Source organism: Myxocyprinus asiaticus, chromosome 28, assembly GCF_019703515.2.
Source record: "Myxocyprinus asiaticus isolate MX2 ecotype Aquarium Trade chromosome 28, UBuf_Myxa_2, whole genome shotgun sequence".
Lineage (NCBI taxonomy): Eukaryota > Metazoa > Chordata > Actinopteri > Cypriniformes > Catostomidae > Myxocyprinus > Myxocyprinus asiaticus.
In genome coordinates this window covers 42,245,375-42,270,910 of record NC_059371.1, presented here as the reverse complement: position 1 = coordinate 42,270,910, position 25,536 = coordinate 42,245,375, and the positions used below count along the sequence as shown (strand labels likewise).

The window sequence follows — 25,536 nt, the reverse complement described above, 5'->3', positions numbered from 1 at the left end:
TCACTGTCTGTCTGTCTGCCTGTCTGTCTCACTGTATGTCTGTCTGTCTGTCTGTCTGTCTGTCTTACTGTAATGTCTGTATAACCATCAACCTTGCAACCTTTAAAACTAGTTTAAACTTTCAGACAGTGCTTTGTCATGCCAACATGAAAGTATGTTCTGTCTGTCTCACTGTCTGTCTGTGTATCTCACTGTCTGTCTTTCTGTCTGTCTGTCTGCCTGCCTGTCTCACTGTCTGTCTGCTTGTCTGTCTCACTGTCTGTGTCTCTGACTGTCTGTCTCACTGTCTGTCTTTCTGTCTGTCTGTCTTACTCTTTGTCTGTCTGTCTGTCTGTCTCTCTGTTTCTCTCACTGTCTGTCTGTCTGTCTCACTGTTTTTATGTCTTTCTGTCTGTTTCACTGTCTGTCTGTCTCACTGTCTGTCTGTCTGTATCACTGTCCGTCTGTCTCACTGTATATCTCACTGTCCATCTGTCTGTCTGTCTCTCTCTCTCTCTCTCACTGTCTGTCTGTCTGCCTGTCTGTCTCACTGTATGTCTGTCTCACTGTCTGTCTCTCTGTCTGTCTTTCTGTCTGTCTTTCTGTCTCACTGTCTGTCTGCCTGTCTGTCTCACTATCTGTCTGTCTGTCTGTTTATCTTACTGTCTGTCTGTCTCACTGTCTGTCTGCCTGCCTGTCTGTCTGTCTCACTTTCTGTCTTTATGTCTGTCTGTCTTTGTTTCACTGTCTGTCTGCCTGTCTGTCTTTCTGTCTGTCTGTCTGTCTCACTGTATGTCTGTCTGTCTCACTGTCTGTCTGTCTGTCTTACTGTAATGTCTGTATAACCATCAACCTTACAACCTTTAAAACTAGTTTAAACTTTCAGACAGTGCTTTGTCATGCCAACATGAAAGTATGTTCTGTCTGTCTCACTGTCTGTCTGTGTGTCTCACTGTCTGTCTTTCTGTCTGTCTGCCTGCCTGTCTCACTGTCTGTCTGCTTGTCTGTCTCACTGTCTGTGTCTCTGACTGTCTGTCTCACTGTCTGTCTTTCTGTCTGTCTGTCTTACTCTTTGTCTGTCTGTCTGTCTGTCTCTCTGTTTCTCTCACTGTCTATCTGTCTGTCTGTCTCACTGTCTTTATGTCTTTCTGTCTGTTTCACTGTCTGTCTGTCTCACTGTCTGTCTGTCTGTATCACTGTCCGTCTGTCTCACTGTATATCTCACTGTCCATCTGTCTGTCTGTCTCTCTCTCTCTCTCACTGTCTGTCTGTCTGCCTGTCTGTCTCACTGTATGTCTGTCTCACTGTCTGTCTCTCTGTCTGTCTTTCTGTCTGTCTTTCTGTCTCACTGTCTGTCTGCCTGTCTGTCTCACTATCTGTCTGTCTGTCTGTTTATCTTACTGTCTGTCTGTCTCACTGTCTGTCTGCCTGCCTGTCTGTCTGTCTCACTTTCTGTCTTTATGTCTGTCTGTCTTTGTTTCACTGTCTGTCTACCTGTCTGTCTTTCTGTCTGTCTGTCTGTCTCACTGTATGTCTGTCTGTCTCACTGTCTGTCTGTCTGTCTGTCTGTCTTACTGTAATGTCTGTATAACCATCAACCTTACAACCTTTAAAACTAGTTTAAACTTTCAGACAGTGCTTTGTCATGCCAACATGAAAGTATGTTCTGTCTGTCTCACTGTCTGTCTGTGTGTCTCACTGTCTGTCTTTCTGTTTGTCTGCCTGCCTGTCTCACTGTCTGTCTGCTTGTCTGTCTCACTGTCTGTGTCTCTGACTGTCTGTCTCACTGTCTGTCTTTCTGTCTGTCTGTCTTACTCTTTGTCTGTCTGTCTGTCTGTCTCTCTGTTTCTCTCAATGTCTGTCTGTCTGTCTGTCTCACTGTCTTTATGTCTTTCTGTCTGTTTCACTGTCTGTCTGTCTCACTGTCTGTCTGTCTGTATCACTGTCCGTCTGTCTCACTGTATATCTCACTGTCCATCTGTCTGTCTGTCTCTCTCTCTCTCACTGTCTGTCTGTCTGCCTGTCTGTCTCACTGTATGTCTGTCTCACTGTCTGTCTCACTGTCTCACTGTCTGTCTCTCTGTCTGTCTTTCTGTCTGTCTTTCTGTCTCGCTGTCTGTCTGTCTGTTTATCTTACTGTCTGTCTGTCTCACTGTCTGTCTTTCTGTCTGTCTGTCTCACTGTCTGTCTGCCTGCCTGTCTGTCTGTCTCACTTTCTGTCTTTATGTCTGTCTGTCTTTGTTTCACTGTCTGTCTGCCTGTCTGTCTTTCTGTCTGTCTGTCTCAATGTCTTGCTGTCTGTTTGTCTGTCTCACTGTCTGTCTGCCTGCCTGTCTCACTGTCTGTCTGTCTGTCTCACTGTTTGTCTGTCTGTCTCACTGTCTGTCTGTCTGTCTGTCTTACTGTAATGTCTGTATTACCATCAACCTTATAACCTTTAAAACTAGTTTAAACTTTCAGACAGTGCTTTGTCATGCCAACATGAAACTATGTTCTGTCTGTCTGTCTCACTGTCTGTCTGTCTGTCTGACTGTCTGTCTGTCTGTCTCACTGTCTGTCTGTCTGTCTGTCTGTATGTCTTTCTGTCTGTCTTACTGTAATGTCTGTATAACCATCAACCTTATAACCTAATCATTACATTTCTTACAATTCCTCATCTCTATCCAACAATCTCACACTGCTATGTTGTTGGTGTGTTGCAGATTCAATCTGTCTGTGGTTAATAGAGTGTGTTTGCAGGCAGGTTTATAGTGTCAGGATGTGTATTTAAGTGTTTAAAGTTCACGTGTGTGTTGAAGCCTGAGGGGATTTACCTTAAACTGCTGTGCTGATGAGATCACAGCGCCATCTAGTACTTCAGATGAGTACTCACACAGAGAGAATCAGAATAGAGTCAAAACAATTTGCTTCGGTTATGTTGCCACAGATACTGAGCATTACCAGCCTGTGCTTGGGGAACAGATTGATATCTCTCAGAAAGCTGTTTGATAACCGTGTTCAAAACGCCCGTCTGTTTTTCTGTCTTTACTTCCACCGTCCTGACAGTGAGGCGGGTGGATGTGTTTTCACTCGGATCACACAAGCTTCCTGTTTCACTCAAAGCGTATCAGCTTCTGTTGCTGTAGCGATACTGACTGATCTGTGAAAAGAAAGACAAAAGATTAACAGTGACGGTAAAAATGTGATGCTTAAAAGCTCATCAGATACGTGTGGACACATGGTCACTGCTGGATATCGTTTCCATGACAAAAGCAACACAAACTAATTTTTGCTCAAATGCTCGTATTTAAAGGGATAGCTCACCCTCATGCCATCCCAGATGTGTATGACTTTCTTTCTTCTGCAGAACACAAATGAAGATTTTTAGAAGAATATTTCAGCTCTATTGGTCCATACAATGCAAGTGAATTGTGACCAGAACTTTGGATCACCAAAAAGCACATAAAGTCAACATAAAAGTAATCCATAAGACTCCATGTGTTCAGAAGAGATATGATAGGTGTGGGTGAGAAACAAATCAATATTTAAGTCCTTTTTTACTGTAAATTCTCCCCCCTGCCCAGAAGGTGGCGATATGCATGAAGAATGCGAATCGCCAAAAAAAAAAAAAAGTGAAAGTGAATTTGAAGATTTATTATTAAAAAAGTCTTAAATATGGATCTGTTTCTTACCCAAACCTATCATATCGCTTCATAAGACATGGATTAAACTGCTGGAGTCTTATGGATGACTTTTATGCTGCTTTTATGTGCTTTTTGGTGCTTCAAAGTTCTGATCATCATTTACTTGCATTGTATGGACCAACAGAGCTGAAATATTCTTCTAAAAGCTTCATTTGTGTTCTGCAGAAGAAAGAAAGTGAACTGTTCAATTCAATTTCAATTTGCTCTTCATTGCATCTCCGCACCTTCAAGAGGAAATAATTGATATATTCAAGAGATCAAGGAGATCTCAATTCCAATAATATACAAGTGTTTTAGAAGAAATAATGTTTATTCTGATTCTGAATGTATTTTTCGTTTACAGGGTACACCAGGTCTGCCCGGCAGCACTGGCAAAAAAGGTCCTCCAGGTGAACCGGTGAGTATTCCAATGCAAAATCCAAATGTTGGATCTGATAAGGTATCGTGGGGTCACTGCTGTGGAAAGCATCTGTCTTGTGCAACATAAGTTACTTACAATGATGGTGTGAAGTGCGTCAGGGTTTGTAAGATGCATTAGCTGCTTCTCAGGGCACTTTTGTACCAGAATTTAAATAAGTTTGCTGTCACTGTTAGATCCATGAGTATGTGTGTTTTGAAGTTACGGGTAATTTCATATCTGTATTTGAATGGTTTTGATTGTTTAGGGGCCCAGAGGCCCTCCAGGGGACGTGGGACCAGATGGAGAGCAAGGCCACGAGGTATTTCCTGAAAGAAACTCAATTTTAGAGTTATTAAAAGAGTTATTCTGTGTACGATTATGTAGTACATACAAAATGCTGATTTGGTGGTAAATCACAAATGAAGTTAAAGGAATATTTTGGGTTCAGTACAAGTTAAGCTCAATCAACAGCATTTGTGGCGTAATGTTTTTTTGTTTGTTTGTTTTTTTTTCTCCCAATTTGGAATGCCCAATTCCCAAAGTCCTCGTGGTGGCGTAGTGATTCGCCTCAGTCCGGGTGGCGGAGGACGAATCTCAGTTGCCTCCGCGTCTGAGATCGTCAACCCGCGCATCTTATCACGTGGCTTGTTGAGCGCGTTGCCACGGAGACATAGCGCATGTGGAGGCTTCACGCCATCCACTGTGGCAACCACGCTCAACTCACCATGCACCCCACTGAGAACGAACCACATTATAGCGACCACGAGGAAGTTACCCCATGTGACTCTACCCTCCCTAGCAACTGGGCCAATTTGGTTGCTTAGGAGACCTGGCTGGAGTCACTCAGCACGCCCTGGGATTCGAGCTAGCGAGCTAGCAAACTCCAGGGGTGGTAGCCAGCGTATTTTACCACTGAGCTACCCAGGCCCCAATTTTTGCTTCTTTTAAAGAAAAGGAGGGATGAGTCGAAATATTTCTTTGTGGTAATATTTAACTGTGGTCTACCATATCAAAAATGACTAAATGGACATGAAATATTTATTTGAGTTAATAATTGTATTATGTGAGAAGAAAGTGAGTTTAACGTGATACAAAAGACATGAAACTAGCACAACTATGTAGGAAACCAGTTGCCCGGGAAAACGGTCAGTTGTACAGTTTGAAGTCATTGGACGTAGAATGCCCCCATCGACCAATCAGAATCAAGTATTCCTAAGAAGGTTCCCAATTACACGTATTGTGTTGAATTCAATATTAATGACATAATATAAACAACCTTGGTGGAGTGTCCTAAAGAGTGTAGCTTAACACAATAAATATTCTGCAGAACTGCCAATCATAGAGTAATGTAGTGATTTAATAAATGAATTAGGTCACAGGTTATTTCATTTAGATCTATTTCCCTGTTTTGTATCTGACATGCGTATCTGTTTTCTTGCCCTTTCGTTCTGATCTACTCCTCATCCTGTTGTGCATTCACAGGGCCCTCCAGGACCTGAAGGAGAGCAGGGTCCTGTGGGCGAACCTGGACTCAAGGTGAGACATGCACACCCAAAACTCTTAAAGGACTAGTTCACCCTAAAAATAAAATAAAAAATAAAGCTCATTCTGTTCCAAAGCTGTATTGTTTTATTTCTTCAGTGAAACACAAAATGAGATATCGTGTAGAATGTCAGAGTGGCTCTTTTCTATACAATGAAACTGGATGTTCATTATACACTCAAAAATGTTTTATTTTAAAATAATAATTTATGCATTGCAATTTAATAATTAAATGACATAAATTATATAAATTGTAATATTTAATAGAATAAAATAAATTAAAATTAAATATATTTTAAGTTTTATTCATTTAATTTTGTTAAACATTACACAATTAAATTGAAATGAATTTTATTATGAAATTGAAATGTGTAAATCTTAAAAACAGGCTAAAATATTTTTTGAGTGTACCGTCAAGCCCCATAAAAGTAGCAGACAGTTTTTATTATAAATAAATAATAAAATATTCCAAGTCTTTCAAAGTCATACAAAAGCTTGATGCGAGGAACAGACCCAAATTTAAGTCATTATTCACTGAAAATCTTCCCCTCTGCTGCAGCTTCCCTTCTGCATTTCATTTGTGGTCGTGTTTTTAAGCTAGCTGCATCATAGTTGGTCATGTGACACACAAGAACAAATTTCATTTGGTGCCAGGGAAGTCAGTCTGGGTCTGTTCCTCGCACAAATCTATCGTACGATTTAAAAGACTTGAAATGTTGCACACAAGTTTCATGGACTACTTTTATGATACATTTATGGTGCATTTTAGTTGCTTTAAAAATCATTTGACAGTAAAAAATCACCATCCACTTTCATTGTATTGAAAACTGAAGCTCAGAAAGCTCTCACGTTGTGTTTCACGGAAGAAAGAATGTCATACAGGTTTGTGACAACATGGGAATGAGTAAATGATGACAGAATTTGTTGGTGTTAACTTCACTGTGTCTGTCTCACACTTTCTTCAGGGTGAAATGGGTTCTGTCGGTGAAGACGGTGAACAGGGTCAACTGGGCATCAGAGTGAGTCATCAGTACCCATAATGCACCCGTCCAAACCCCACACTTAGACCTCAGTCCAGCTCCAGAGCCAGTGATTAAGTGAAAGTGTATTTTCATTGATTGAACTCTGGGGCTTTAAAACAAAGACACAGAGAGCCAGACAGTGTCGAACCCTCGGGCTGTTCATTTGAGACCATTATTATGTTCTCTGGTTGCTTAACAGTATGAAAGTTTCTGTACATGCAACAAAATGCACAAATATATAGTGTTATACACTGTTTTTTTAAGCTCATAGTACAATGCCAAAAATGCACACAGGTCATTACTATCTGTGATTACCGGTACATGCACAGATTAATGACGAGCTATTTACATTTGTGCTATTAAAAATACTTGTGAATATGCTTTTGCATTTTAAATAACTTTTAAATCTGCTACATTGATTTACAAGTCCCCAGTCGGCTTCTCCTTTATTCCAATATAGCCTTTGTTCCAGTTAAAACCGTTTGTTACACACAAGCAAACATGTCAGTTATTGATGAGCGTGTTGCTCTCAGCTTTGCAGTGGAAAATATGCAGCTCTTTCGTACTTTTGTTATCCTTACTAAAAATATCATTTCTTATTATTTTGATTTGGAAGCAAAATGGGACCTGGACCTGTTTTTTTTTTTTACCCACCCTGATGGAAATTTGTGTATGTTTGTGTGTAAGTCAAATAATGTATAAGATATATTGATTTGCATACACAAATAATAATGGCGGCCAAGAAGCAAAACGACACATTTTTGAGTGTTAGTTCAGCTGCTGTATGATATGTATCCCATGATGCTTTGCTGTGTGGTTGTAGTTTAAGCGCCGATCCTGATGTTGATGTTTGTCTGTCTCAGGGTCCTCCTGGACCACCTGGAGAAGACGGACATCAGGGGAAGGACGGACCAAAGGTGAGACAAACAGCAGATCTTGTTTATCCAAAAATGTTAATTCTGGCATCATTTACTCACCCTTACTTTGCTGCAAATCTGTTTGACTTTCTTCTGTGGAACACAAAATGAGAAGCCAACCCACATACGCCTAGACTTGGCGTATGCTTGCATGAAAATACTAAAGCTTTAATAAAGACTTCCATCATACTCGTTTAATCTTTGTGCTCTTGGTTCTCAGGGTGAGCCAGGTAACCGTGGATCAGTGGGAGAAGCTGGGGAAAGGGGCGAGATTGGTGATTCTGGTCCCCCAGGACTTCCTGGAGATCCTGGAAATAAGGGCTTCCCAGTAAGTGACGGAAGTATTGCGTAATCACAGTGAAATTTCAAGTAATGCGTCTGTGTCATTTAGTCTTGAATGCAATGGACAAAATCAATTAGAACAGCAGTTAGATAATTCAGATCTTTTCTAAGATTGTCTGTTGTAGATTATGTGAAGTTAATGCAGATATTTCCCCATTAGGGACCTGAGGGAAAACAGGGTCTGCCTGGCAACCGCGGTCGCCCAGGAAAGAAGGTAACCAGTCAAAATAGAACCATATTTTTCCTTAAAATCGCACCAGATTGTATCAAAACATTTCCCAGAATGAGACTATAAACAACTCGTAATTGCACAAGAGTGGAGACAAAATTGCTCTTTATGATTTGGAGTATAATGAAATGGACCTAGTTTAGAGCCTTGAGGCACTCCGCCCAGATAGGATTCAGCAAACAGCATTCACTGACTCATATCTCCCTTAAAATTAATCAAAAGTTTCATGGCTCTTAGTTCATGTTGATTAGCTTGTGTACTCGTAAAGTTGAAAAATTCACTTTAAGCAGATATGCACATTCAAAATTTACAGTCTCTTCTAGAGGTCGACTGATAGTGGATTTTGCCGATACCGGTAACTAAGGTGGTGGAAAATGCTGATATCCGATTAATCGGCTGATAGTTTTTAAAATCGATTTATAGATGTTAAATGTTAAAATAAATTTTCTTAGCCTTTCCTTTCTGTGACTGTTACAGACATAGAGGCAACAAGAGTCCAAAATTAATAAAATCCCAGCAGCAGTTTATTGTTTATCCAAAATCCCAGTTAAAACCAGAAGAAAATGAATATTTGGAGCATAATACAGGACTATAAACTAGCCCGAAATACATGTACTTATTTCAGGACTCTTATTTTGATATTACGGAGACTTGAATATGTTACAATGCTCTATATACCACATTAAAGCCTATAAATTCACTACCCTGTATTTTTTATTGCGATTAATCGCATAATTTTTTCATAGTTAATCACGATTAATCGCAGATTTTGAAAGTCATGAAATGTTAATATGTGTACTTCGTTTTCTGTCACAATGCATATATTTTCTTCATAAGAAAGAAAACGATATGTTGCATTAAAGTTTTGTTAATGTTTTCCAAACAAAGACTTCCACAGTATAAAGATAGAAATGCCCTGAAATAGCACCAATTCAAGTAACATTAAACATTTAAGTCTAAGTGGGAGCTTGACTAATTGAAAGAACTAGTCCTCACATACGATGCATATTCATTGCAATGGGCATTAAATCTCTTAAACTTCAATCCTCCACAATATTAATCGGCCAGCAGACTGTGGCTATCCACTTTGCAACATCAGTCGTGAAGCCACATTCACGATACACGTCAGAGCATCAACGTCAGTGTCAAGCAGCGCTTTGAACTCCACATGAAAGTGTTTGCAGACAACGTATGATACAACAAATAGCTTTAAGAGGTCCTTTCCCTATCATTTGATAACGACATGGAATCACTATTGTGTATTTGTGGTGTGTGCATTGTTGTAATGACTCAGGGCGGACACATCACAAAGGTTCTGCCCTATTCCAACCACTATTTATGCTGGTTTATGCTGTATTAACGGTAAATCTTGAATAAGAAAAATAAACACGTTAAACTTTTTTAATTAATTGCATGTGTTAACGTTTTAATCTTGACATCTGTAATATATATACTGTGTATATATATATATATATATATATATATATATATATATATATATAAAGCTCATCTTCTCTTCTTCAATGGTAGGGTGAGCGAGGCCCGCCGGGTCACCTGGGAGAAATTGGCTCGCCTGGTGAAATCGGACAGACAGGAGAGAGAGGACTCAAAGGTGCTCGTGGGACCAGAGGACCCCTAGTTAGTGTGCTTCCTCCTTTAATACCCCCACCTCTTCATTCTTTCTCCTCTGATGTCGAGATTAAGAATTTTCTGTCAAATTCCAGAGACTACCACCATAATAGCCAGTAGTTAATCGCTGTCATGAAGCTTTTGATAGCAGGGAGCTAAATTAGAGAAATAGATTTACTGGATTGATTCCCAAGGGAAAATTCTAGGATATTCTGCTCAAAATGAGGCTTGTGATGCAATGTCTTGCTGTAACTGATTGCACCACTAGGGGAGCTCTAGATTATTATGTTGGTAAGAAGAGCTGTTCAAGTACACTAATGCATATGTGAATGTTTGGCCAATACTTTGCAAGCACAAGTACATACTTAAAGTGCGTCCTCGCATTACTGTGATGGTAACAAACCTCTGTATTCAAGGTGCCGTTAAAGTTACCTTCAAATGTCTATGCGATTAAACCTAATGTGTTATTATTCTGGTTGCTAACATGTCAGCTAAATCACTTTAACTAACTTTAACCAACTAGTTCAGCAATATTCTCTTCATACTGTTATTCCACCATGACAGCAGCTGACCTGAAAGAGAAAACTGACTGTAGAAGAAGACTACAGTTATTATGCTAATGTACGCTATAGCGCCTCTTGTGGCAAGGTACTTGCATTGCGATATGAATTGCACTTTGTAACGCGTTAAATCAAAAATGCTTAGCTAGAAGCAGCTGCGTTCACGTACTTGCGTAGAATATGTTTCAGGTCTAAGATTTTCCTTTTTTGCCACACAACTACTTGGGTATTGATGATATGATTATTATTATTACTGTATCAGCCTAAAAAGTGATGTTACATAAGCTAATAAGGTCCTCGTGCATTTTAAGCCAAGCATACACTATACCAGTGCTTCTCATCCTTTTTGACTCCAAGCCCCCTCACTGTCCAAGAGAATATTGGAAGGCACCCTCGCCCGAAACTAGACGTGTCTGATTAATTTTAAGTCAACTTGAGGCCCCCTTGGATGTGTGCTGAGGCCCCCTAGTGGGTCCCGTCCCCCCTGGTTGAGAATCACTTCACTGTACGACTTGTAGTCAGCACTCTGCAACTCAGTTTTTCGTCATGATAGTGCGCACAATACAGGACTACAAGATACAATAAGTATCTCAACTACACGACCATTCATTCCCGACTGAGGGCATGTGAACACTGGTATTAAGATGTGATTTGGGTGTGTTCGGATTTTGAGGAGAGAGTCTCTGATTTCATGAGGACATGCATCAGTGTGTATTTCTTAATGATAATAAAACACAAAAAAGTAAAAGACAAGAAAGGAAGCGCAAAAACCATCACACCGTTTAGCTTAATTATTCGCAAGCTTGATGTTTAGAGCAGAATTCTGAGTTATTTTAGTGCAGTGCTGCTCATATTTGTGTCCCTATTGTGCATATTCATGCATTACATTTTTTTAATTTTCTGATCGTACGCTTATTTCCCTTTAAATCCGCAAGTAACCGATGAAAAACCGTCTGTTATAGCTGCCTTTAGCATTGCCCTGTTTCAAACGGATTGCCCAAAATGCATCTTGAAATTAAGATAACGAAACTCGGGGCCTGGGTAGCTCAGCAAATATAGACACTGACTACCACACCTGGAGTCGTGAGTTCGAATCCAGAGCGTGTTGAGTGACTCCAGTCAGGCTTCCTAAGCAACCAGTTGGCCCAGTTGATATGGTGGGTAGAGTCACATGGGGTAACCTCCTCGTGGTCGCTATAATGTGGTTCTCGCTCTCGGTGGGGCGCGTGGTGAGTTGTGCGTTGATGCCGCGGAGAATAGCGTGAAGCCACCACATGCGCTATGTCTCCGCGGTAACACGCTCAACAAGCCACGTGATAAGATGCGCGGACTGACGGTCTCAGACGCGGAGGCAGCTGAGATTCGTCCTCCGCCACCCGGATTGAGGCGAGTCACTACGCCACCACGAGGACTTAGAGCACATTGGGTATTGGGCATTCCAAATTGGGGAGAAAAAAAAAAAAATAACGAAATTCATTCACAAACTCGCGCAATTTATTAGTGATAACATGTTAACAAACGGTGCACCTGTTTTTGCACTTATTGGCACCATTTGCAAAGTCAAATATAATAAAAAACCGTTGATGTGGGTAATGTTTTATCTTATTTTCGAATTATATTTGTCTCCTGCTACCCAATAACTTACTCTCATTTTTCAACAAGCATGAAAGAACAGCTAGCGCCCGTTTTTAACGCTTATTTGTGCTAATTTGCAAAGGAAAAATAATCAAGACAGCATGTACGGAGATGTGGGTGAAATTTTATTTTATTTTTCTAATAATTTTTTTGTCTCCTGCTTTTTAATACCTTGCCCTTCTCTTGCGCTCTTTCTATATTTCATTGACTGTGGCTCAATTTCGGTCTCTCGCTCTTCAGGATGGTGCTCACACCTGACGACAAGTTGTCTAGAGATCAAGCTGTTTTGAAATCTGTCGTGCATCTGGGACTAGTCTCAGCATGTCCCAGGAGTGCATACACAATAAGACCGTCTGTCGTGAGATCTGAGACTTCTCGACACAGACCAGTCTCCGACTCAAAACATCAAAGGAGACAAGCTTGAGTCGTGTAGTGTCCACTAGGCATAACAGGCTGTTAATGTGTCTTACCCTCAAACTCACTGTTTTTACTGGCTCAGTTTGAGCAAGTCTAAACATTAGCGTGATTTGGAAATAATCCAAAGCTTTGAAATGGGAATTATGCTAATGTCATTAAAGATGCTACCAGCTAATCCGCTTTTCTTGTACAATACAGTTAAGTGCCCGCTGATCTTGTGGTTTTAGGTTGGATTTTAAAAGATGAGAAACGTCTGGACTGATTTAATGTGCTCTAATGTTTTCCCTTGCAGTTTAAAGACATGGATGAAATTTAATGGCAACTGTAGTTGCATCTTGTTTTTATAGAAAGCAAATCGTTTTCCAGAAAGATGTCAGGAACTCATACCGGGTTGAGCAGCGGGGCTCGTTTATTTAAGATGCTGTTTAAGAGTCAAATAAACTTTTAGATTATTTTTAGCAAGTTATTTGTAGGAACGCTACCAAACACAAGCTAACACTTGTCTGCATCTGTTTTGTTCATTTCCTGTCAGGGGCAACCCGGAATGATGGGACCACAGGGAGAGCCGGGACTGGAAGGTTATACAGTGAGTTATAAAAGCTGTCAATTTCACAAAATATGCATGCTAATATACACACTTGGTCTCAAAGTCTGTGACCATTAGTGAGAAAAAATATTTTGTCAGAAATTGCATTATGAGCATAACAATTTGAGCAAAAAATGCACATGAACATGAGTATTTCTTAGTATCTGGGAACAGTTAATCGGCCTACTGGATAAGTATCGACACAATTATGATAATCTTAAAATTTATCAAAAATCCGACATATCGGTTTATTACTCACCTCAATAGAATATGACTTCGATTTAGACAAGATAAAACGTTTTCTTAAACACTTATATATCTTACTGTTATTTTTCTTCAATCGTAGGGTCACGCTGGGAAACCAGGTCCTGCAGGCCCCCCAGGACCCAAGGGAGAAAAGGTTATACAACATAATCTGATATGTTGAATGAAAGTCTCTATCTGCACGTCAAATGATTACTCATAACACATAAAACACCCATCTAGACAAGTCGGCTGTTATTAGACATTTAGTTTGTTGGTAAATCTTTACCACTACATTTTTACTGGTGAAACATATAAATAAATGTTGATGAAATCTTTAAATATTAAGAAACCAAAAGGAAAGTTTGTTCTGAACTAGAATCTAAAAGGCTATTAAGATATCTTTAATACTATTGGAGTTATAGGCACTTAAAAGTGTTTTTCCCATTTTTGTAGTCTTACCAATGGCATATAATGCAACAATGAGTGCTTAAGTCTGCTGATTTTAGTAATAGGGTTTCCTGTCTCTGTATGAAAATAAAACAATGACGCTGAAACCATTCTGTAGTTTGTTCCAAAATAATAGGTGAAAATTTTCATTTTGACTCCTCAGGATTACTCTGCAAATATCGATTCATGGGCCATGGCATATAATATTTTGGCTTTCATCATTTCATTGATGTTTATCTTTCTTCAGAAAAAAGTATTTCAGCTGGGAAAACTTCTGAAATTTGGTTGATTTGACATGGAATAACCCATTTATTTTTTATATATATTTGTGTGGTTATTTTTCAGGGTTACCCAGGAGAAGACAGTATAACGGTGGGACCGCCCGGGCCCTTAGGTGAACCAGTAGGTCTTAATTTCCGTTCACTTCCTGTTACTGTCCAACCTCTGGGTTGACACTGCTAATAAATGAGACCTTGATATTTGCCCTTTTCTAAAGAAAAAACACAACATATCAGTGTTTGTGTTTGTTTGTTTGTGTGTTTGATCATTTGTTTGTTTGTGTGTGTGTGTGTGTCCAGGGAGCTCCAGGAAAGAAAGGTGAACGTGGGGAACCAGGAGATGATGGATATCAGGTTAGTGTATCAAAAAACCTGTGGTTTTAAACTGGCAAAGTTGTTGTGCCCGCAGTGATTTACTGATTTAAAACAAAAAAAGGCAAACCAAAATATAACTTGTATTCAGTTCTCTTGAAGTGTATGAAAGATTTTTTTGTAACCGCATAACAATGTGCTAAGAACCAATGAGGACACCTCAGCAACAGCATCGCAGTGTGCTAAGAACGAATCAGAACACCTCAGCAATGGCATAGCAATGTGCTAAGAACCAATGAGGACACCTCAGCAACGGCATAACAATGTGCTAAGAACCAATCGGAACACCTCAGCAACGGCATAGCAGTGTGCTAAAAACCAATCGGAACACCTCAGCAACGGCATAGCAGTGTGCTAAGAACCAATCGGAACACCTCAGCAACGGCATCGCCGTGTGCTAAGAATGAATCAGAACACCTCAGCAATGGCATAGCAATGTGCTAAGAACCAATCGGAACACCTCAGCAATGGCATCGCAATGTGCTAAGAACCAATCGGAACACCTCAGCAATGGCATAGCAGTGTGCTAAGAACCAATCGGAACACCTCAGCAATGGCATCGCAATGTGCTAAGAACCAATGAGGACACCTCAGCAACGGCATAGCAATGTGCTAAGAACCAATCGGAACACTTCAGCAACGGCATCGCAGTGTGCTAAGAACGAATCAGAACACCTCAGCAACAGCAAAGCAATGTGCTAAGAACCAATCGGAACACCTCAGCAACGGCATCGCAGTGTGCTAAGAACGAATCAGAACACCTCAGCAATGGCATAGCAATGTGCTAAAAACCAATGAGGACACCTCAGCAACGGCATAGCAATGTGCTAAGAACCAATCGGAACACCTCAGCAACGGCATCGCAGTGTGCTAAGAACCAATCGGAACACCTCAGCAATGGCATCGCAATGTGCTAAGAACCAATCGGAACACCTCAGCAACGGCATCGCAGTGTGCTAAGAACCAATCGGAACACCTCAGCAACGGCATCGCAGTGTGCTAAGAATGAATCAGAACACCTCAGCAATGGCATAGCAGTGTGCTAAGAACCAATCGGAACACCTCAGCAACGGCATCGCAGTGTGCTAAGAACCAATCGGAACACCTCAGCAATGGCATAGCAATGTGCTAAGAACCAATCGGAACACCTCAGCAACGGCATCGCAGTGTGCTAAGAACGAATCAGAACACCTCAGCAATGGCATAGCAATGTGCTAAGAACCAATCGGAACACCTCAGCAATGGCATCGCAATATGCTAAGAACCAATCGGAACACCTCAGCAACGGTATAGCAGTGTGCTAAGAACCAATCGGAACACCTCAGCAACAGCATAGCAGTGTGCTAAGAACCAATCGGAACACCTCAGCAACGGCATCGCAGTGTGCTAAGAGTGAATCAGAACACCTCAGCAATGGCATAGCAATGTGCTAAGAACCAATCGGAACACTTCAGCAATGGCATCGCAATGTGCTAAGAACCAATCGGAACACCTCAGCAACGGCATAGCAGTGTGCTAAGAACCAATCGGAACACCTCAGCAACGGCATCGCAGTGTGCTAAGAACCAATCAGAACACCTCAGCAATGGCATCGCAATGTGCTAAGAACCAATCAGAACACCTCAGCAATGGCATCGCAATGTGCTAAGAACCAATCAGAACACCTCAGCAACGGCATAGCAGTGTGCTAAGAACCAATCAGAACACCTCAGCAATGGCATAGCAGTGTGCTATGAACCAATCAGAACACCTCAGCAACCGCATAGCAGTGTGCTAAGAACCAATCGGAATACCTCAGCAACCGCATAGCAGTGTGCTAAGAACCAATCAGAACACCTTAGCAACGGCATAGCAGTGTGCTAAGAACCAATGAAGTCACATCAGCAACAGCATAGCAATGTGCTGAGAACCAATCAGAACACCTCAGCAACCTTATAGCTATGTTCTAAGAATCACTCAGAGGACCTTAGCAACCGCTTAGCAACATGCTAAGAACCAATCAGAAGACCTCAGCAACCGCATAGCAACGTGCTAAAAACCATTCAGAAGACCTTAGCAACCGTATAGCAACGTGCTAAAAACCACTCAGAAGACCTTAGCAACCGCATTGCAATGTGCTAAAAACCACTCAGAAGACCTTAGCAACCACATAGCAACGTGTTCAAAATCACTCAGAAGACCTTAGCAACTGCACAGCAACCACGCACAACACCCTAGCATCATGGCCGCTACTTTTGCAAGCACTGCTCACTATTTCTTCAGAAAAGTGTCAAGTCTAGTTAAACACTCTCTTGTTGATTGTACTCCATATGTTTTCCTTAAAGAATGAAAGTTGATCTAGATAAAACTATTCTTAATCCATGTTTCATGGAACGCAGCAAAATTTTCCCCTGAAGGAAATTCCTCTGGTGGCCTGTTTTCATCAGAAACCTTGAGAAGGCAAATTCATATTTGTTGTGTTAACACAGCAATAATACTAATGTGTGTTTTAGGGTCACACAGGGGTCGCTGGGGCCCGGGGAGCTCTCGGTCAGCAGGGATCACCTGTAAGTCTGATGTGTGCCCTTTGTACAGTAGCTCTGTGACAAAACCTAGTGAGCTATCTTGCTGTCTACTGCTTACATAGGCTGCAACTCCACATGCTACACAAAGTCCTCATGTGTAGTGCAAAGAGTTTGACATTAGCATGTTGCTAAGCTAACATGGCACACATGCTGTCGATTTCTCTCGCTTCATTCCACCTTGGATCTTCGATTTGGTGCAAAGCTTTTTGTGTGCCTGTGATGCCTTAAAATGTTGTCTATGTAGGCAGCTCATTAGGTTTTTGAACAGAGCTTGTGTTTGAATGGAACAGCAGGTCTATGAACTATTGTGCTGCGAACAGGATCCAAAAATAACTTTTTGCCAATGGCAGATGAATTGAGAAAATGAACCGGCTATAAACATTTCTTTCAAGCCATTTAAACTGCATTTTGCATTATTTTTATCAGGATTTTTATATTGTCACTTTTGACAATTAAATGATTTAGCTGTTTTTCTTTTGTCCATTAGTGTCAAAAAGTGCAGGTGATAATGTCACTCGTAAGTCTTCCATTTGATTTGCTCACATCACAGGAATGAGCGAGGGTCAGGTTATCTTTCTTACAATTAGATTTAAAGCATATACTGTTACCTGCAGACTTGACCCACCAAAGCCAATTTTTACACATATTGGGGCTTGACTAATGTTAATTTTGGACCCTGACCACACATCTGAAGACCAGTGTAGCATTCCACATTTGTGAGTCACTTTGGACAAAATGTCTGCTAAATGAATACATGTAAATATAAATGTAATGTAAATGCATTGAGAGTTTTGTGTGTTATAAAGCTGTTTAGCATGAGGCAAGAAGAAAGCAGGTGTTGTGTTATATAGCAGAGTTCTACTTAATCTACATAATTAAATTAAAGGAGATCTTTCATTTATTTTATTTCATTTTTCCCCCCAGGGGTCTCCTGGGCTACCTGGTCAAGCAGGACCCAAGGGCGAGAAGGGAAATCAGGTATGTAGGTTTGTGTGTATGTGGTTATGTGTTTACAGTAAGTATGTCAGTTTATTGCTGTCTTCGTTTAGGGAAAAAGCTACATTGTGGGGACCTACCTTATGACCCCCATGAGTAAAATGGTTTCATAAAAGGACTAAGTAATGGGTTTGTTCAGACTAGCATACTAGCATACTACTCATATTATTTTTGCAGTATGCATGCTTTGCACAGTACCAATTTTCTGTATGCATTGAATACATGGATCGCATGACATACTATATTTGTCAAAATGTGCACTATAAAAACAGAGCACGCTGCATGCAAACTGTATTCCACAATCCAATGCCGTTCATTCGAACAAAAATATAGTTTTTCTCCCCAATTTGGAATGCCCAATTCCCAATGCGCTCTAAGTCCTCATGGTGGCGTAGCGACTCGCCTCAATCCGGTTGCCGGAGGACGAATCCCAGTTGCCTCCGCGTCTGAGACCGTCAATCCATGCATCTTATCATGTGGCTTGTTGAGCACGTTACTGCGGAGACATAGGGCATGTGGAGGCTTAACGCCATCCAACGCGGCATCTATGCAAGACTCACCACGCGCCCCACCGAGAGCGAGAACCACATTATAGTGACCACGAACAGATTACCCCATGTGACTCTACCCACCCTAGCAACCGGGCCAATTTGGTTGCTTAGGAGACCTGGCTGGAGTGACTCAGCACACCCTGGATTCGAACTCGTGACTCCAGGTGTGGTAGTCAGCATCTTTACTCGCTGAGGTACCCAGGCCCCCAATATATGTTTTTTTTTATATTTCTTTCGTAACACGGTATTTGAGCAAACTGCCAAAAATGAAGACTTTTCACACAAAATTAGATTAAAAGTGTCAAAATAGCCATAATTAATTCTGAAGATAACAATTGGACACCACTCGCTGAATTAAACATGCAACATGATGAGGTCATGTGATAAAGATGTAGCAGCCTATCCTTTGAAATGCTCATCATTGCATACTGAATACTGTTTCGCATTCTCTGTTTCTAAAAAGTAGTATGCAGTACACAGTATATACTGTACAGTATGCAGTTAGCAGTACACTAGTATTCCATTTCTCCGATGTGTTAAATCTAAAAATATCATAAGTTTATTTTTAGGGTCAGTTTATAACAATCATAAACAGCTTGATTTAAGAGCAATAGAAGTCAATGGGAGGTCCCAACCGTGATATAAAAACAAACCTGTGTGTTTATGTGGCAAAGTGAGTTTAGTTTTGTTATGGAAGGATTTCTGGATTCTGTTCTGCTTGTTTTTTAACGTGCAAATCTATCGTGAAAGTTTAGACCGATTGGCAACCAGATCTACTGTCACAAATATGCGGCTTAGCTGCATTTCAAATTGGATAAAGAAAGCAAAGAGAGATTTTGGCCACCCACAGTGGCTTTATCTCAATCTTATCGGCCTTTCCTCTGTTATTCAAAGCATTAACGGAATTTATGTGCTCAAAGAAGCTTGAATCAGAACAGATTTTCACTTTGGATTTGCCAATGTCTGGCTAGACTCAAGGATTATAGCTCATTCTTTGCCACGTTATGGAAAGAATGTTTCTTGTAAATCATATAAAACATTCTTGGGTAACTGGTCTCATATGAAAGACCAATTGCTTTCATTAATATAATGGAATCAAATAGTTTTGTATGATACCCTTACGTGTGTGTGTGTGTGTGTGTGTGCGTGTGTGGTTTTTTTTAGGGGCTCGCTGGTAAGAAAGGATCCCGAGGTCTCGCTGGAACACCTGGTCTGGAGGTGAGGAGTTTACACCTTCACACTTTGATCACATAATAATCTTTATTCATGAAACATGATCAGAATGAATTTCTGTGAAAATTATTTGTTAAACCATTCTTGCGTAAATTGTTGCATTAAATAAATGACCACTGTTTACAAAATTTGACAGTAACATGACAATATAATGCAACACTAACACATTTCTGTGTAAATCATTCGTAAAAGCATTCTTTGGTAGTTGGCACATTGAGTTAAATGCAACAATTTATAGAATTGGACAGTAACGTAAAAATGCATTGTGACGATTACAAATATATACATATTGTTCATAAATCCATTCTTACATAATTGTCACACTGAACTGAATAATTCGACGGTAATATTAGAATATAATGCAACAGTAAAACATTTCTGTTTAAATCATTCATAAAACCATTCTTACTAAATTGTGGAGTTGAACCGAATACCACAATTTATGTAATTCAACATTAACGTGACAATGGAATGAGACTAGCAAATTCGTGTAAATCATTCGTAAAAGCATTTTTACATTGTCACATTGAAAAAAATGCATACATTTATAATTTGACAGAATCGTGACAATAAAATGAGATTATACATTTCTGTGTAAATCATTCGTAAAAGCATTCTTACATAATTGTCACATTGAATTAAATCCGACACATTAATGATTCGACAGTAATGTAAAAATATGTGACCATTACAAATTTCTGTGTAAATCATTCATAAACCCCTTCTTACGAAACTGCTGTTGAATTGAATACCACAATTTCCGTAATTCAACAGTAGCATGACAATATAATGATGAGAATAACAAATTTGTATAAATAATTTGTAAAATAATTCTTATAGCAATGTGCTAAGAACCACTCAGAGGACCTTAGCAACCACATAGCAACATACTAAGAACCAATCAGAACACGTCAGCCACTGCATAGCAACATGCTAAGACACAATTAGAACACCTCAGCAACTTCATAGCAGTGTGCTAAGAACCAATCAGAACACTTTAGCAACTGCTTAGCAACATGCTAAGACACAATTAGAACACCTCAGCAACCGCATAGCAGTGTGCTAAAAACCCACTCAGAAGACCTTAGCAACCGCATAGCAACATGCTAAGACACAATTGGACCACCTCAGCAACTGCATAGCAATGTGGTAAAAAACACTCAGGAGACCTTAGCAACCGCATAGCAACATGCTAAGAACCAATCAGAACACCTCAGCAATGGCATAGCAGTGTGCTAAGAACCAATCAGAACACATCAGCAACTTCATAGCAGTGTGCTAAGAACCAATCAGAACACCTCAGCAACTGCTTAGCAACATGCTAAGACACAATTAGAACACCTCAGCAACCGCATAGCAGTGTGCTAAAAACCCACTCAGAAGACCTCAGCAACCGCATAGCAACATGCTAAGACACAATTGGAACACCTCAGCAACCGCATAGCAATGTGCTAAAAAACACTCAGAAGACCTTAGCAACCGCATAGCAACGTGCTAAGAACCAATCAGAACACCTCAGCAACCGCATAGCAATGTGCTAAAAAAACACTCAGGAGACCTTAGCAACCGCATAGCAACGTGCTAAGAACCAATCAGAACACCTCAGCAATGGCATAGCAGTGTGCTAAGAACCAATCAGAACACATCAGCAACTCCATAGCAGTGTGCTAAGAACCAATCAGAACACATCAGCAACTTCATAGCAGTGTGCTAAAAAACACTCAGAAGACCTTAGCAACCGCATAGCAACGTGTTAAGAACCAATCAGAACACCTCAGCAACTGCATAGCAATGTGGTAAAAAACACTCAGGAGACCTTAGCAACCGCATAGCAACGTGCTAAGAACGAATCAGAACACCTCAGCAACTGCATAGCAATGTGCTGAAAAACACTCAGGAGACCTTAGCAACCACATAGCAATGTGCTAAGAACCAATCAGAACACATCAGCAACTTCATAGCAGTGTGCTAAGAACCAATCAGAACACCTCAGCAACTGCTTAGCAACATGCTAAGACACAATTAGAACACCTCAGCAACCGCATAGCAGTGTGCTAAAAACCCACTCAGAAGACCTCAGCAACCACATAGCAACATGCTAAGACACAATTGGAACACCTCAGCAACCGCATAGCAATGTGCTAAAAAACACTCAGAAGACCTTAACAACCGCATAGCAACGTGCTAAGAACCAATCAGAACACCTCAGCAATGGCATAGCAGTGTGCTAAGAACCAATCAGAACACATCAGCAACTCCATAGCAGTGTGCTAAGAACCAATCAGAACACCTCAGCAACTGCATAGCAATGTGCTAAAAAAACACTCAGGAGACCTTAGCAACCGCATAGCAACATGCTAAGAATCAATCAGAACACCTCAGCAATGGCATAGCAGTGTGCTAAGAACCAATCAGAACACATCAGCAACTTCATAGCAGTGTGCTAAGAACCAATCAGAACACCTCAGCAACTGCTTAGCAACATGCTAAGACACAATTAGAACACCTCAGCAACCGCATAGCAGTGTGCTAAAAACCCACTCAGAAGACCTCAGCAACCGCATAGCAACATGCTAAGACACAATTGGAACACCTCAGCAACTGCATAGCAATGTGCTAAAAAACACTCAGAGGACCTTAGCAACCGCATAGCAACGTGTTAAGAACCAATCAGAACACCTCAGCAACTTCATAGCAGTGTGCTAAGAACCAATCAGAACACCTCAGCAACTGCTTAGCAACATGCTAAGACACAATTAGAACACCTCAGCAACCGCATAGCAGTGTGCTAAAAACCCACTCAGAAGACCTCAGCAACCGCATAGCAACATGCTAAGACACAATTGGAACACCTCAGCAACCGCATAGCAATGTGCTAAAAAACACTCAGAAGACCTTAGCAACCGCATAGCAACGTGCTAAGAACCAATCAGAACACCTCAGCAACCGCATAGCAATGTGCTAAAAAAACACTCAGGAGACCTTAGCAACCGCATAGCAACGTGCTAAGAACCAATCAGAACACCTCAGCAATGGCATAGCAGTGTGCTAAGAACCAATCAGAACACATCAGCAACTCCATAGCAGTGTGCTAAGAACCAATCAGAACACATCAGCAACTTCATAGCAGTGTGCTAAAAAACACTCAGAAGACCTTAGCAACCGCATAGCAACGTGTTAAGAACCAATCAGAACACCTCAGCAACTGCATAGCAATGTGGTAAAAAACACTCAGGAGACCTTAGCAACCGCATAGCAACGTGCTAAGAACGAATCAGAACACCTCAGCAACTGCATAGCAATGTGCTGAAAAACACTCAGGAGACCTTAGCAACCACATAGCAATGTGCTAAGAACCAATCAGAACACATCAGCAACTTCATAGCAGTGTGCTAAGAACCAATCAGAACACCTCAGCAACTGCTTAGCAACATGCTAAGACACAATTAGAACACCTCAGCAACCGCATAGCAGTGTGCTAAAAACCCACTCAGAAGACCTCAGCAACCACATAGCAACATGCTAAGACACAATTGGAACACCTCAGCAACCGCATAGCAATGTGCTAAAAAACACTCAGAAGACCTTAGCAACCGCATGAGCAACGTGCTAAGAACCAATCAGAACACCTCAGCAATGGCATAGCAGTGTGCTAAGAACCAATCAGAACACATCAGCAACTCCATAGCAGTGTGCTAAGAACCAATCAGAACACCTCAGCAACTGCATGAGCAATGTGCTAAAAAAACACTCAGGAGACCTTAGCAACCGCATAGCAACATGCTAAGAATCAATCAGAACACCTCAGCAATGGCATAGCAGTGTGCTAAGAACCAATCAGAACACATCAGCAACTTCATAGCAGTGTGCTAAGAACCAATCAGAACACCTCAGCAACTGCTTAGCAACATGCTAAGACACAATTAGAACACCTCAGCAACCGCATGAGCAGTGTGCTAAAAACCCACTCAGAAGACCTCAGCAACCGCATAGCAACATGCTAAGACACAATTGGAACACCTCAGCAACTGCATAGCAATGTGCTAAAAAACACTCAGAGGACCTTAGCAACCGCATGACAACGTGTTAAGAACCAATCAGAACACCTCAGCAACTTCATAGCAGTGTGCTAAGAACCAATCAGAACACCTCAGCAACTGCTTAGCAACATGCTAAGACACAATTAGAACACCTCAGCAACCGCATAGCAGTGTGCTAAAAACCCACTCAGAAGACCTCAGCAACCACATAGCAACATGCTAAGACACAATTGGAACACCTCAGCAACCGCATAGCAATGTGCTAAAAAACACTCAGAAGACCTTAGCAACCGCATAGCAACGTGCTAAGAACCAATCAGAACACCTCAGCAATGGCATAGCAGTGTGCTAAGAACCAATCAGAACACCTCAGCAATGGCATAGCAGTGTGCTAAGAACCAATCAGAACACCTCAGCAACTGCATAGCAATGTGCTAAAAAACACTCAGAGGACCTTAGCAACCGCATAGCAACGTGTTAAGAACCAATCAGAACACCTCAGCAACTTCATAGCAGTGTGCTAAGAACCAATCAGAACACCTCAGCAACTGCTTAGCAACATGCTAAGACACAATTAGAACACCTCAGCAACCGCATAGCAGTGTGCTAAAAACCCACTCAGAAGACCTCAGCAACCACATAGCAACATGCTAAGACACAATTGGAACACCTCAGCAACCGCATAGCAATGTGCTAAAAAACACTCAGAAGACCTTAGCAACCGCATAGCAACGTGCTAAGAACCAATCAGAACACCTCAGCAATGGCATAGCAGTGTGCTAAGAACCAATCAGAACACCTCAGCAATGGCATAGCAGTGTGCTAAGAACCAATCAGAACACCTCAGCAATGGCATAGCAGTGTGCTAAGAACCAATCAGAACACATCAGCAACTTCATAGCAGTGTGCTAAGAACCAATCAGAACACCTCAGCAACTGCTTAGCAACATGCTAAGACACAATTAGAACACCTCAGCAACCGCATAGCAGTGTGCTAAAAACCCACTCAGAAGACCTCAGCAACCGCATAGCAACATGCTAAGACACAATTGGAACACCTCAGCAACTGCATAGCAATGTGCTAAAAAACACTCAGAGGACCTTAGCAACCGCATAGCAACGTGTTAAGAACCAATCAGAACACCTCAGCAACTGCATAGCAATGTGCTAAAAACCACTCAGAAGACCTTAGCAACCGCATAGCAACGTGCTAAAAAACACTCAGAAGACCTTAGCCACCACATAGCAACGTGCTAAAAATCACTCAGAACACCTCAGCAACAGCATAGCAATGTGCTAAAAAACAATCAGAAGACCTTAGCAACCGCATAGCAATGTGTTCAAAATCACTCAGAAGACCTCAGCAACTGTACAGCAACCACGCACAAAGCACTGCTCACTATTTCTTCAGAAAAGTGTCAAGTCTAGTTAAACACTCTCTTGTTGATTGTACTCCATATGTTTTCCTTAAAGAATGAAAGTTGATCTAGATAAAACTATTCTTAATCCATGTTTCATGGAACGCAGCTAAATTTTCCCCTGAAGGAAATTCCTCTGGTGGCCTGTTTTCATCAGAAACCTTGAGAAGGCAAATTCATATTTGTTGTGTTAACACAGCAATAATACTAATGTGTGTTTTAGGGTCATACAGGGGTCGCTGGGGCCCGGGGAGCTCTCGGTCAGCAGGGACTAACAAATTTGTATAAATAATTTGTAAAATAATTCTTACGTAATTGTCACATGGAATTAAATCCGACAGTTTATAAATTGACAATAATCTAAATATATGTGACAATAACAAATTTCTGTGTAAATCATTCATAAACTCATTCTTACATAATTGTCACACTGAACTGAAGTAATTTGAC

At 40.9% G+C, this 25,536-nt stretch overlaps 1 protein-coding gene and 1 long non-coding RNA gene across 4 annotated transcripts in view; one reads left to right on the top strand and one right to left on the bottom strand.

The window, feature by feature from the left end:
• The window catches only part of LOC127418552 (collagen alpha-1(XXIV) chain-like), a 149,145-nt gene that overhangs the window by 100,895 nt on the left and 22,714 nt on the right, over window positions 1-25,536 (top strand). Inside the window, exons 32-46 of the mRNA XM_051659129.1 lie at window positions 4,006-4,059; window positions 4,328-4,381; window positions 5,545-5,598; window positions 6,570-6,623; window positions 7,490-7,543; window positions 7,764-7,871; window positions 8,046-8,099; window positions 9,645-9,752; window positions 12,888-12,941; window positions 13,288-13,341; window positions 13,980-14,036; window positions 14,213-14,266; window positions 16,777-16,830; window positions 17,773-17,826; window positions 19,560-19,613. Of these exons, the coding sequence (XP_051515089.1) occupies window positions 4,006-4,059; window positions 4,328-4,381; window positions 5,545-5,598; window positions 6,570-6,623; window positions 7,490-7,543; window positions 7,764-7,871; window positions 8,046-8,099; window positions 9,645-9,752; window positions 12,888-12,941; window positions 13,288-13,341; window positions 13,980-14,036; window positions 14,213-14,266; window positions 16,777-16,830; window positions 17,773-17,826; window positions 19,560-19,613 (921 nt within the window). The remainder of the gene's footprint in view (window positions 1-4,005; window positions 4,060-4,327; window positions 4,382-5,544; window positions 5,599-6,569; window positions 6,624-7,489; window positions 7,544-7,763; window positions 7,872-8,045; window positions 8,100-9,644; window positions 9,753-12,887; window positions 12,942-13,287; window positions 13,342-13,979; window positions 14,037-14,212; window positions 14,267-16,776; window positions 16,831-17,772; window positions 17,827-19,559; window positions 19,614-25,536) is intronic.
• LOC127418651 (uncharacterized) lies at window positions 20,840-24,775 on the bottom strand. 3 transcript variants are annotated; one of them, XR_007893516.1, is made up of 3 exons: window positions 24,511-24,775; window positions 21,833-22,566; window positions 20,840-21,142 (listed from the first exon to the last, which is right to left on the bottom strand). It is a non-coding gene; the product is annotated as an uncharacterized LOC127418651 (long non-coding RNA). The 3 variants fall into 3 exon arrangements; XR_007893518.1 differs by having other exon boundaries at window positions 22,006-22,566; XR_007893517.1 differs by lacking the exon at window positions 24,511-24,775 and adding an exon at window positions 23,432-23,523.